The following is a 13,470-nucleotide window of genomic DNA, read 5'->3' as shown; positions in this document are numbered from 1 at the left end:
TTTGTATAAAATGTGGAGGAGAGCATAAGTCATCACATACCAAATATAAAGAGCCCTGAATGAGCACATGCTGCAGCAGAATGTAGCTCTGATTATGATTTACTTGAAAACCAAAAAAATTCTGCACCATTGCAACCAGATGTTTCTGTGTAAGTTTGGCAGGAACATCAGGGATTCAAACTGCAACCAAAGCCATTGTCAACTGTTTATCAAATCTCACCTCCATTGCTATCTGAGGTTCAACAAGGCCAAGTGCTCAGAGGTGACCTTCTCTCTCTCCAACCACCTGGAAGGAGGCTGTAGCCTGGTGAGGCTTGGTCTCTTCTCCCAAGTAACAGGATAAGAGCAAATGACCTCAAGTTACACCAGTGGAAGTGTACACTGGGTATTAGGAAAAGTCTCTTCACTGAAAGGGTGGTCAGGCACTGAAACAGGCGGCCCAGGGACATGGTAGCACTGTCCCTGGAAGTATTTAAAAGACATAGTACTCAGGGACATGGTCTAGTGATGGACTTGGCAGGGCTGGGTTAATGGTTGAACTGAATGGTCCTAAAGGTCTTTTCCAACCTTAATGATTCTATGACTCTATCCTTTGAAAACTTTGAAAATTATTTTACTTTCAAACTCCCTTCGAATGTTTCAACAACTCCAAAGAAACAGTGAAACATTTCAGTTCATTACATCCTTGAAGCCATTCAAGATAACACACATATTTATTCACAAATATTTACAAGTCAAATTCATGCAATTACCTGCGTTTTCAAAACCACATGGAATGCTAGAAAACTGATTCTGAAATTATTTAAAAACAAAGAAATCAAAACTGATTTGCATTACTTAATATTTATTGATACAACAGAAAATTAATAACAAACTATGTATTTACCATTTATACTGAAGAAAGATCTTTAAGATCAATGAAACAACATGCCCCTAAAACTGGGGTGTCCGATGAAAATGTTGAATGTTCTTTAGAACGCTTCTGCATTAGATGATCTTCAATTTGCAGGTAAAGTTATGGGGAAGAGGTGTCCATCAACACATTTCTTGCTCTTCCTCTAAATTATAAAAAAACCCAGCAATTAGTTCAAATTAACACAGTTAAAAATAGGCCTACTTGTGCCATAATATTGGAGAGTTACAAGACAGTAAAGTGGAACAACTGCAAATTGTATTCACAGCAGCAAGGACATCACAACATTCACCTACTCCAGCGGCAAATCAATAAAAACATTAGGATTATTTCAATTATGCTCAAAAGAGCACATTAGCCTAATTTAATTCCACTAATAGTGGTCTCTGACAAATGTGCTCATCTGTGCAAAACCTGGAGCTGTCAAAGCCACACCTGGTTGTGGCACTGACACTTGCTCTCCAGGAATTCTCCTAAGCCATTTCAAGTACAAATTATATCTTGTGAAGGACCAAGAGGCCTCAGTAGTTAATGTGCACATAAGTTTCTTGTTATTTTTATAAAGATCTTGTGTGTATTTGAATTCCCTTTAACCTGGGTTTACACAAATGGTTAACAATCTCTGGTCCGCAGTTCCAAAGGTCACAAAAAGCTGCTAACAGTAGGGAAAATAACTAGGAACTAAAATGCTTGCTGAGAGAATAATAACTGATGCAATTCCCCACATCAAGTGACAGCTGAGTACTGCTACTCCTCATGTAGAGTTATATGGCAAAAGCAGACACTTGATAGCCTGGACTATGCAAGATGCCAAATTTTCAACTGGTTTAAAGCCCATGCACAGAATAAAGAATGCTGTTAAGACCCGCAGGTGAAAATAATAAGCCACTATCCAAATACAGCAAAATGTTTTGGGGTGTATGTGCAGAAAAGTGGTAGCTAATTCACCCAACCTGAGCAGTGGGCTTCTCATCAAACCAAGGTGTGTGTCTGCCCTAGAGGGACTCCTTAGAGCAAAGACAGAAAGGCAAGGTTAAAGCTGACACTTGTGACTCTACTTACTGTGCCTGTTTTGTCCTTTAGCGTGGAGAAAGGGATGGCAGTGGCTGGGGCTCAGGCACATCCCACACTCTGGTGGCAAAACTGGTGTGACATGGAAGACTGCTCTCCACTTGAGAGGTACAGAAATAAGGGTCTTCCCAACAAAAGCATGAACTAAACTTATGTAAGAGCAGCTTCCATAGCACAGGTTCCAACTTCCCAACAAAAGTGTGAACTTAACTTATAGAAGAGCAGGTTGCAACTTCACAGGATGTCTGAGGCCAGAGGGGACCTCTGGAAGTCATTTGATCCAACACTTCTGCTCAAGCATGACCATCAAGAGCTGGCTGCCCTGGATTCAGAAAAGCACTTTCCACTCACACAAGCCTGTGTTTCCTGATCTCTTCTGTACCTCTTGACCTCTCTGCAGTAACCACAGCAAGAAGAATGAGGATGCCAAGTGTGCACACCAACACTCTGATGTGCTTTGCAAACACACACTCCCACCCAGGGCACTAAGAATGGCAAAACAGAGATGATGGGATCTGAACTCTGTGGACAGAACTGTTCCACATGGAAGGCTATGTCACATGGGGCTGAGACCTGGCCAAGCACATCTCCAAGAGAAACGTATGAAGCTGATCCTGAGGGGCTACCCAACACATCTCTTTCAATCTAGGCTCCTTAGACACTGCAGAAACACTAAAAACCTGGAAGATTACTTTCTCCTGGAATTTACCAGAAAAGCCAAGCAGCAAGAGGGTGTGAGAGGGCACATAAGAGATCCACACCCACACAGGCAGCAATGGGCACACCTCTGTGCCAAAACCAGCTGGTGCCAGGCGGCATTCCCACTGGCAAGAGGCATGAAGATGTAAGAGCAGGTGAATATGCCTGGACGAGCCTGCCAACACAAAATCAGGGTATGGCGTGGTGCCTAAGTGATGGCAGACACTCATCAAGATTGTGCCAAGGCAAAGGAAGTCACCAGCACGCTGAATTAGTGCTCTAAGAGGAGCAAACAGCACAATACCACGGTGCTCCAGGGTAAGTCTGGCCATGGGGAACGGTGCTAGGATGGATTCTTACAGCACTGCAGAGCCAGCCTCAGCAGATGGACGAGGTTCAAGGGCAACCAAGTGGGCCTGAAGCAGTCTCAGTTCTGCTTCTGCAGCCAGGAAAACAGCAGATGATGACAATACAAACACCTTGCCAGTGACATCCTAAGCCAACCTTCTTGGGATTAAAACTACACAAAAGTCCTTCAAAGAACAGAGGCCAAAGAAAGCTTTGCATCACCTCTCTGAGGGTGAAAATTGGAAGCTATGCCAGGCCCTGTACAAAACTTGCAGGAGAGGTAGCAAAGGAACCTTCACGCACAAGAACACCTCTGAAATAATCCAAACACCCGGAACTGAGCTAAAAAATTATTCAATCTTTGCAAGTGGCAAAAAGACAGCAAAGAAAGCTTTGGTAAGGAAAATACATCCAAATAGGGCAGGAAATTAGTTTAGGCAGCAAGACAAAAAATGAAGGAGCAGATTGAAACTTGATGAAACAGTTGAGCTGAAACAGCAGCAGGTGAATGCCCCATCCTGCAGCCTGTTCCAAGAGAAGGAAGAAAAAAAAGGAGACAAAAGTGAACTTGGGGGAGATACTTCAAGAAGACAACTGCCAACTTGCTTATAAAGACACAGTACATCACAGTGGCATAGTAATAACACGGAATTTAATGAAAAAAAGGAAATTGTTATCAACATTTCAATATATACTTGAGGTGACCTCTCCACTGTAATTTCTGTAATAATTCAAATTCCAGATATGAGGTGGGAAAAAAAGGGAACACTTACGCAAATCTATAGCCCATGCTAAATCAAATAAATTAAGAGAGGTTTTGTATTTCATTAGCATCACAGTTCAATGGAAACGAGCAAGAAGGGATGCAGGAAATCTGGGGCTTGCACCTCATCTAAAAGCCTCAGCATCAGAGATTAGCTTTACTAACTTAAAAAGTTCTTCAGAAGAAAATGTTAAATATTTTCAGTTAAAACAATACCAGTGTTGTAGGTTCCTCCTCTTTTTTTTTCCAGCAAAACCCACAAATGCATCCTGCAGCATGAGTGCAGGACTGTGGGCTGACCCTGGCTGGATGCCAGGTGCCCACCAAAGCTGCTCTGTCACTCTCCTCACTCAGCTGGACAGCAAGAGGAAATACAAGGAGAGGCTCCTGGGTTGAGGTGAGGACAGGGAGAGATCACTCACCCATTACTGTCACAGGCTGCAGGGGAATCTCAGCTCCAGCGCCTGGATCTCATCCTGGCTCCTTCTGCACTGACCTGGGTGTGGGCAGGGCTGTTTCTCTCACTTATCCTCACTCCTCTCTTCTCTGGCAGTAATTACTTCTGCACAGTAACATTTTTTCATTCTTAAATGTTACCACGGCGTAGTTACCACCAACTCTGGTGGGCTCAGCCTTGGCCCCGGCAGGTTGGCACTGTGTGGGATCTCAGTCTCTCAGAACTGGGGCGCAGGGTGAACCAGACCACCCCTGGGGGGCTCGGGAGTCCTGGAATGTTGCCAGAAATGTCTGGTGGCTGGACTTTGATCCCACATGGGAGATGACATCAGTATGAGGACGGGAGGATTTCACTGGGGTGAATGGTGAAGGGACAAGTTAATTGGAGTGTGAGATACAGGGTTTAAGATCCCTGTACAGGGGGGTCTACAGAGGCAAGATGGAGGTACTGGGGCGTGCCCTTCTCCTTCTTCTTCTTCCTCTAGGCCTCCATCTTCTGTGGTGGAGTTGGCACTCCAGGATTGGACCTTACTAGGGGAACACTGGTTAATAAGGATAGAGGGTATTGGAGAAAAATGATAAATATTGTATACGTAACTCCGGGTATAAAGATAGGTGACCGCCCCAGGGGCTTTCAGTGTGTGTGCCCATGGCTGACTGCTGAGCAGAACTCTGTCAGGCCAAGAGAAAATCTTTTAGATAAGCAGTTAATAAACACCGAGACCGAGAACAAATCTGAAGCTTCCTCTCGTCCTTTCGAACCCCGGGGGCCCAAGGCCATCTTAGGGCTTTCCCAGACCATCTAAACAGCACAGAAATCCAACAGCACTGGAGCAGTCTGGCACTGGCTCTGTCACAGGGAAGCTGCTACTGCCTTCCCACAGAAGCCATCCCAGTATCCACCCCCCACCACTATCAAAACCTGGCCATACAAACCCAATACAAGGTCAAAAGCAGCAGAAGCCATTTCATGACAAGGTATTGATTCTGTGAGTTTCAGTGGGGTGAGCAAATGAACAAAATGAAGCTATTCTAAATTCTGATAGTTCACTCAGTGTAATTTGTCTGAAAGGTTAAACGGGATGCTAACATGGACTTGGTATGCCACAAAATGAAGAGGGAAATAAAGCAAACATTTAGTTTGTCTTTAAAACACGGTGGGGCTTTTTCACTATCTAAAATACCATTCAAGTCTGGGAGCTGAGTTCTAACTTATAGCTGCAGCAACCTCTCTGCTTTACCTGTGAATTACCTTAAAAGTGTGTAGTAGAGCTTAGCTGCTCATCAGGCAAATGTCTGCTTCTACTAAGAAAATCAGCCATAATAAAAGGCAGACAGCATTTGCTAGATGTAAAAAGGCCTCTGCAATTATCACTTAATTGTCCTTCATGGGCCAGTACTGGGAGTCTCATACTTTCCCCTTAAGGTTGCTCCCTTCTTCAGCACTTTTCTTAACTGTCTACTTAATTAGTCTTCCTTCCTGACCTTAATTGTGAATTTGTTTTGATTAATTAGCCTCAGAGCTCACTTGGCACTAACTGAAATATAGAAGTGCTCAGTTTCTTCAGTGAATAGCCTACTGCATCCTAGGGGAGCCCCCTCTTTGTCAGCAATAAAATTTCAAGTCCAGATAGTGTTTGGAAAGAACTTTTTTGTAATTAACTTTCAATTCTTGTAATTATCCCCACTGTACTACAACACAGAAGTGTTACTAACATAAAGAAAGGGTAAAATTCATTCAATTCAGGCCTCTTCTTAGGTGGATTATACATCATGCTCATTAGCTGAACCCTGTAGTTTTAGATAAGATGACACAATGTTCTCAAATGCAGGTGATCAGATCACTATTAGAATCCCAAACCAGGAGTGTGGTCTACCAGCAGAGACAGCTGTGTCCTTGTGGCACCAACACCAGAAAACCTTTCCCATATCAATATTTTCAAAGTTATTGAGCTTCACTGAAAATGCTTTGCATAACCTAGACCAGTAGGTCTGTAACACCTCTGAGCACTAACAAAGAGCTCTTCGTTACATTCACACCTCTCCTATCACTCCTCTCCCCTCCCTCTTTACAGCACGTTTACTCCAGAAGACACCCTCACAGGTTACCATGCATCTGCCATCCTGATCAATTCTCATTTCAGGTACTGTTACTGAAAACACAGGAAAAGGCATCTTTAAACACCATCACAGTGAAAAAATTTAATAAGCTAAATGAAATAATGTGTGTTAACAGCTATCATACCCATTTAATAAACTTCCTAAATATTTGTCAAGAGTACTGGAATTCTTCAGTTTTCAAATTTAAAAGTCCTTACTTATCAAGCTGCAAAGAGAAATAAAAATCTTATTCTAGATATTAATTTCTGTGAACATTTTAAACTTGCATCTCAACAGTCAAGCTGACAAAGTAAACACTTTGTTTCTTCCAGCTCCTGGTTTCAATCACTGTTGCTCTTGTGCTCCAAACAGGACTGCAGAAGGAGTGCAAAGTACCTGTGGTTTTACAACCCTTTGTGCTGTACCTTTCCTGAGGCACAGAAGCTCAAGTGAAGCAGATCAGAACAGGAGCTTTATGAGTGGGCTTAAAAACACAGAGCAGCTCTGCAGACAAAACTTTTAAGATATTTGTTTCCTAATGATCTGCAGCCCACTGTTCTGACTGATAATCAACCATGTTTCATCTTAGAACTGGACCACAGGACTCACTTCGGTTGTCAAATCCTAACTGAAGCTCATCCATGCAACCCAAAAGGTTTGCCTTTGAGATCTCTTCTGACTGTATTTGTGAACATCTGTGAAGTGACAGGATTCTGCCAAGGAAAGGTACCAGCTTGGAAGAACTAAGATATTCAGTTACAACAGCTGTCAATAGCATTAAAGAGGCATGGCCCCATGCTCTTCAGCTAGATGTATCACCTGCAATCAATCACCACTTAAAGTAAATCCTGTATTACAAAAGACATCATGCAGAGTCTATACAGCAGTAGAAATACAAGAAATATTCCCTCATGCTGAAATGCCTTTTCAACTGTTAGGAAATGAGGAAATAGCTCTTTAGGTCTATTGCATTTCCCAAATGTTAATTTAAAATCATCTGCAGATAACCAATTTAGTTGTGCACTTGCAAAATAGAAGAAGCTGTACATGTGCCTCAACAGTTTGTTTTATTGGTCCTGTTTATTTTGTCTGTAATTACTCAGCTCACAATCTCCTATTTTAGATTTACAGAGCTGTACAAATATGGATATTTGCAGATTGTTCTGCAATCACTCTTCTGCTAATTTAAGCTTCAAAAAGCTTTCTTTAAAAAACAGGAACAGCTTCCCAACCAAATACAACTACAAAAAGATAGATTTGCAAAAGAATCTACTAACTTGTAATTTTTTTGAAGGGAGCCACAGCCTTCAAACCTGTGGCTTTTTATTGTGGCATGACCTCTCAGTTAAGCCTCTTAAAAGAAGTCCCTGGATGTTACCATAGTACCTGCTATAGAATACATGAACCTATTAACACAAAGCTGAAATATGTGACTTGGCTTTTGTTTCCAGCTCTCTCAATAACTGCTGATAGAAAGCAATGAATTAAAACACTGAAAAACAGGGATACCCACTATGATATCAGCATGTATCCTCCAGGAACAGTAAGTGTATCTCACATTTTGTCTCCTTCAAGACAAAGATCCCAACTTGACTCCACAACAGGTAACACTGGTTAACCAACTTCAGCCTAGCTCCACAAGCAGCTGGCTAAACCACAGTAGCCAGTGGAAGTGAGATTACTCAGCAGAGCAGAAAAGAGGCTGGCAAAAAGAATCACATGTTTGCAGGAAGAACTAACTTGTCACATCTCAGAAAATACTTATTTCTTTGCAATATCCCATTTGGCCTGCTGTACACAAAAATGTAGGAAGCAGGAACCAAAACGAGACCAGGCAGAGGTGAAACATCAGCTGCTGCTTCTGACTAGCAACTGATTATTAACTGACACACTGCAGAACTCAGCAGCCATAGGAGTCCTGGCACTCAGAAGATTCTCCTGCACCTCCTCACACTATATTTAGGCTAATGACACAGCAGCAAATTTCTAACAAGTGCCAAGTTGAAGAAGAAAATTTGAAATGCAATCCAGACCAACACTGAACAACCCAGGTCCTGCTGTGTACTAATGTTTTAAAGAACAATTTTGTGCAAGTGGCTGCAACAAGTTCAACATCCATGTAACTGAATGAACTTAGCAACCTTCAGTAGTTAAGTCCTACTGTGAATGGCAACTGATTTACATCTCTTTGCAAGAGAATTCAACTAAATTTATCTCCACCTCTAACAAACTGTTCTTCCTGCCTTTCAAAAACCAGACCCTCCTGAGCACAGAGGCCAACAAAGGACTAAGAGCTGTGCTTGAAGCCCCATCTACTGACAAATAATAGAATTGTTGCTAAACCAGAGCAATATTCCAGAGAACATCTCTTGACAAACTTGATACTGCTTCTTAAAAAAAGCAAACCACAATCATATTCAGATGTAGTCCAGCTACAAAATGTTCTCTGCAAACTACACAGGACACTTGTCTCAAGAAACCAACCAGCCAGAGAGCAACAAAGCCATCCAGCCTAAAAAGTGACATACTTTACCAAATCTGCCCGGTTCGCCTTGACACTCCCAGCCATAGAATTAGGAAAACACAAACAGGCATGCTGACCTGAAACCTGCATTTGAACACCTGCACTTTCCAGCCTGTGTCAGGAGAAGGTCTGCACACATTAAATCTGCCTTAGAAAGCATCCTGAAGAACTATTTCTCTTGACTCAAAAGAAAAGCCCCTCATGATCTTGCTGCCAAGTTGCAGGGGGCAAAGACGCATCTGTGCCTGTTATGACACTGTCATCACTTCTCATCCCAGCCCACCAAATGAAAACACATCCCTGGAAAGCAGCAGCCTGCTGAGCTCTGCCACAGCATCCACCCACACTCTACTTTAGGACCACAAGCCCTGCAGTCCATACACATAACTTACCTACGCTAACCCCTTAAGTATCCATCCTTCTGCTACCCAATCTGTAGACAGGTAACACAAAAAAGAATCTGCAGAGCATTTTTGTTCAGAACTCCCTAGCTATTAACACGAATGAAAAGTTTTCTTGTTCTCATTTTTAACTGAAGCCAATTTGCTGCTGGGATCAGAGACCATCACATCCATGGCCTGACTGCTGGGAGACCTGCTTGGGTTAGAAGCAGAGCCTTAGGTTTAATCCTAGCCCTGTACTTTTTCCAAGTGGCGAAGTTCCAGATCTCTGTAGGCCTGAGGAGCTGAAAGACTTAAAAACTAAACGTTTTAGTGGGTGGGATCCCCTCAAGCAGTGAGACAGCATGTGTGCCCATCTGGTAGCTGGTATGGCTCCAGCACAGGAAGGACATTATTTGAATCTTGCTGACCTTGAAGAGACCAACCCAAGCCCAAAATTTAGAAAAGCTGCCAACATCAAATTTATACCTAGTGACTAAATTACTTTTTTCTTTTTTAATTCTTAAAATGCTTACAAAAGTTGAAAAAAAGGACTGGAAAAAAAAGGACTTTCTGTGTAGACTGAACTCTGACAGTAAATAGTTTGTTTCAAGACAGGCACATTCCTGTTTCATCTTCTCAGAGCTACATGTGACTTAACCATGAATGAAAAGAAAGCACACAACTTCTACCAAGTATTTCCACTGTCAGTCTACTTATGCACTAACCATAGGCGCTTCAAAGAGAATGACAAAGTATTAGCTCAAATTCCCCACTCCAAAGGATCTTTCACAGAGGCATGATAATCTTGGTGTCCAAGACCTTTCACAGACACAGGAAATTAGCTGAGAGCTGAAAGCCAATTCCTCTTTCCTACTTTAATGTATACTCTAGATTTAGCATAAAGATCATGGCCAAGACTGGTTACAAGGTTAGTGCTCAATCCTCAAGTCCTTAAGAGTTCACAATTCCAATTCAATTTTCCTTATCTCCTTCTCTTCAAGGATAGCAATGACCAGAGAGAGAAAGCAGCATATGAGAAGAGCTGTAGTTTATCCTTATCTTCAGCCAGAAGGAACCTCGAAGAGCTTGGGAGACAAATGCTATGTATACCATCTGCTGTCTAGACTTGGCTTCTGGAGTACACAGTATAATTACAGCTTTCCCAAAGGTCCTCATTATTATCCAGGAACACAGCAAGCAAATCAAAAGGAGATATTAGAGTAATACATTTGGCAATGACCTATCACTGTTACACAAAATAAAGCTATCAACAATGTTCAGAGCTAATCAGGCCATAGCTTCCACACAAAAGACACAACTGATCAGCTCCTACTTAAGAGCTCCTATTTTCCTATTCAGATTGGAGGCACTAATCATCCAGCTGCCAGACAAGGAAGGGCTGCCTGTCGTTAGCATATGAGAAGGCAGCTGGACCCCAGCACAGCAGCCTTGCAGCAGCCCATCTCCTAGACAACAATTACTGGAATGCAAACAGCAGGTTTGTCATTTAAACAGAGATTATTCTGAGCAGGTTGTACCAGGCAGTCGTTAAGACTATCTATCAGATGTTAGCTGAGCATGCCAACGTTTTTTCAAGAGCTAAGCATCTTTAGGGAGATTAGGCATATTGATACAATTTGGAACAACAAATACACCCACACATTTCATACTTTTATCTTTCTGTCACTGGATGGCACAAGAACAGTAACTGATGCAGAGCAAGGCCCTTCAGTATGCCATTTCAGTTTGACAGCAAACAACCAACATTCTTCTGTGTTTTTTCCCTCAACTCTTCTTATCTTGATTTCAGCTGCTCTGTGTTCATTTGTAATGTTAGGGTGGGCCCACTCAAACACTTTTGTACGTAAAAAGGACCTCAGAACATACAAAAATTTGACAAATGTTTAAGCAAACTTCTTTGCAGAAAGTTCTTCACCTGTCTTTGAGTTGTGTGAAGAGAAGAACACTGTCTTCATTTAGAAGATTTCGTATGTTATATCCATTTCCTACAAAGAAAAACAGAGTAAGTTTTCCTTAGCATCCACTGGCAATTTTTTAAGTCCTCTCCTTTTTTAAGTCAGCCAAGTATAATTCCATTTAATACATTTTAACAGAAGGTATATTAGCTCTTAATCTAGCATGCCACTCTTACAGGCAGGTCAGTGCATTTCAAAGAGATTACAAGGAATACACCTAATGTCATTTACTTTCATCTGTGCTTAGAAGATTTTTACTGAGAAGAATGTAACAGGCATGAACTCTCAGCTCTCAAAACCCACAATAAAACTTTAAGGTGACTGAATTTACTTCAATTTATTCCTACAGAAAATATCAATAAAAACTGTACATGGAAACTTATCTGCAGATCTTGACTTGAGTTTTGCACGCTAACCTGACCACAAAACAGAATTATCTAATAGGCCCTGAACACTGGGAATGAACAACATCCTCACATTCATATATGGCCACACAGTGAATTACAGGGATCACCTGCCACCAACATTGCATTGTCCATCCAGCCATACTGAGAGCAGCCATCAGGAAGCAGGGAAGAATGAAGTGTAGATCTTTATGGTCATACAAAACTTTCAGCATTTTATATAATCTGCTTTCCCAAAAAGCAAATGACAAAATTGTCTCTGCAGACCCACTAGACTTTTAAGATTGTAACACCAAAAAACAGCTTCAAAGCACCAAGCATTAACTGAGCAATGACTGTTCAGTCAGGACACTGTGCTGAAAAGTTAACAGGGAAAAAATAGGCTAATTCCTCATTTTCTGAAAATAAGCCTCTTCACAAGAAAGCTGTACAAAAGCTCTCTATAGTTTCATGTACAGCCTGCTTTAACACTACTATAAATCTCCAGACTAGTGTCTTAAGCCACTGATGAACAGCCTCCCATATGGAATTCATGCCACTTTTATATCAGAAGGACAAAATCAGGTCTTTAAATTCTCAAGAAAACATATGAAGTTACAACCTATTCAACAAGATAGCTGAACCTTGTATATATGAGAAGCACAAAGCACAAAATGGCGAACTGATCCAAATGGATTTTCATAATTTTACATAGGAAAAGAGCAGCAAGCATAAGGTGACAGAAACAATTATATTAATTATGAGTAACATTCGGCTGTCTGTAATGTTTCCTCAACACTGCAGCTAGTGACAGAACCAGAAAACCAAGCGAAATTTACTCTTAGAAGTTGGTAGTTTCATCAAAACTTTGAGGTCACAAGAGGTATGTGTATCCCTGCATTCAACCATTACATGATCAACCCACGTCCAGTGTTTTGTCATATTCTATTCTTCCTCACCCTGTACTGTCCCACTGTCTGTTCAGTCATTCTGTTTGGATTTGATTCCTAGCATGCTGATGTAGGCTCCTGCACCTCCCAACAAACACACACTCACCTGCTGGAACATAGAAGCTGTCCCCCACAGTCAGGCAATACGATGTGTTATGCAATGTCACAATAACTTTGCCACGGATAATATGGAAAGCCTTAATGGAAGCCAAAGGGTTCTAAGGTTAGCACCATTTAAAGAAGATATCCAAGAAAACACTTGTACACACATAACAAAAACAAAAATCCAAATCAGCCAGCAGAGCTGCAATCTCTTTTCCCCATACTGATGAAAAATAAGATGTTCAAAAGGGGGATGGGGTCCAGTTTTATTTTTCTGATATTTCTATCTGGCCTGCAAGATTTACAAAGTAGAAGCAGATGGACATACAGATTTAATACAAAGCAAAGCAGGGCAATATGCATGCAAAGATCCTTCAGTAAAAAATTCATTAATGTTCATTTGTTTTGGGGGCAGGGCAGACCTCTCAACCTCATATGTTATTTCCAACCACCCCAACAGATCTTCTGTTTACAAAGTCCATTTCATAAAACTTTTTAAAAGCACACTTACTATTGTATCCGTGTCGACAAACTGGTGTCCCTTTTCTTTATATGGTTTCAGAATCAATCTACCAGTTGCAAAAAGAGACGTATTCAAATTTTTGTGTATTTCTACTGCTTCATCTTTGAAGAAGTAATTTTGACTGTCTGCAGTGTTTATACAATCTACAAAAAATGTCCAGGAGATTAGCATTAATGCTACTACATAATTAGTCTTGTTACAAGCCCAGTGCAATACATATTGTTTCAGTGAAACACCTCCAAAAGCCAGACTCAACATTTAGCTGAAAAATTATGACAC

The 13,470-nt window shown here is 41.4% G+C and overlaps 1 protein-coding gene across 1 annotated transcript in view; it reads right to left on the bottom strand.

Moving 5' to 3' along the window:
* Positions 1 to 758: 758 nt before the first annotated feature.
* Positions 759 to 13,470, bottom strand: part of CENPC (centromere protein C) — a 28,886-nt gene continuing 16,174 nt past the window's right edge. Inside the window, exons 16-19 of the mRNA XM_054295892.1 lie at positions 13,180 to 13,334; positions 12,673 to 12,763; positions 11,194 to 11,263; positions 759 to 1,058 (exon numbers count right to left, since the gene is read on the bottom strand). Of these exons, the coding sequence (XP_054151867.1) occupies positions 1,016 to 1,058; positions 11,194 to 11,263; positions 12,673 to 12,763; positions 13,180 to 13,334 (359 nt within the window). The 3' untranslated portion in view covers positions 759 to 1,015. The remainder of the gene's footprint in view (positions 1,059 to 11,193; positions 11,264 to 12,672; positions 12,764 to 13,179; positions 13,335 to 13,470) is intronic.

Source organism: Melozone crissalis, unplaced genomic scaffold, assembly GCF_028551555.1.
Source record: "Melozone crissalis strain CALT ecotype California unplaced genomic scaffold, PUWL_Pcris_2 ptg000006l_1, whole genome shotgun sequence".
NCBI classification, from domain to species: Eukaryota; Metazoa; Chordata; class Aves; order Passeriformes; family Passerellidae; genus Melozone; species Melozone crissalis.
The sequence above is the reverse complement of the archived record's forward strand: the minus strand, read 5'-3'. Positions and strand labels throughout refer to the sequence as shown.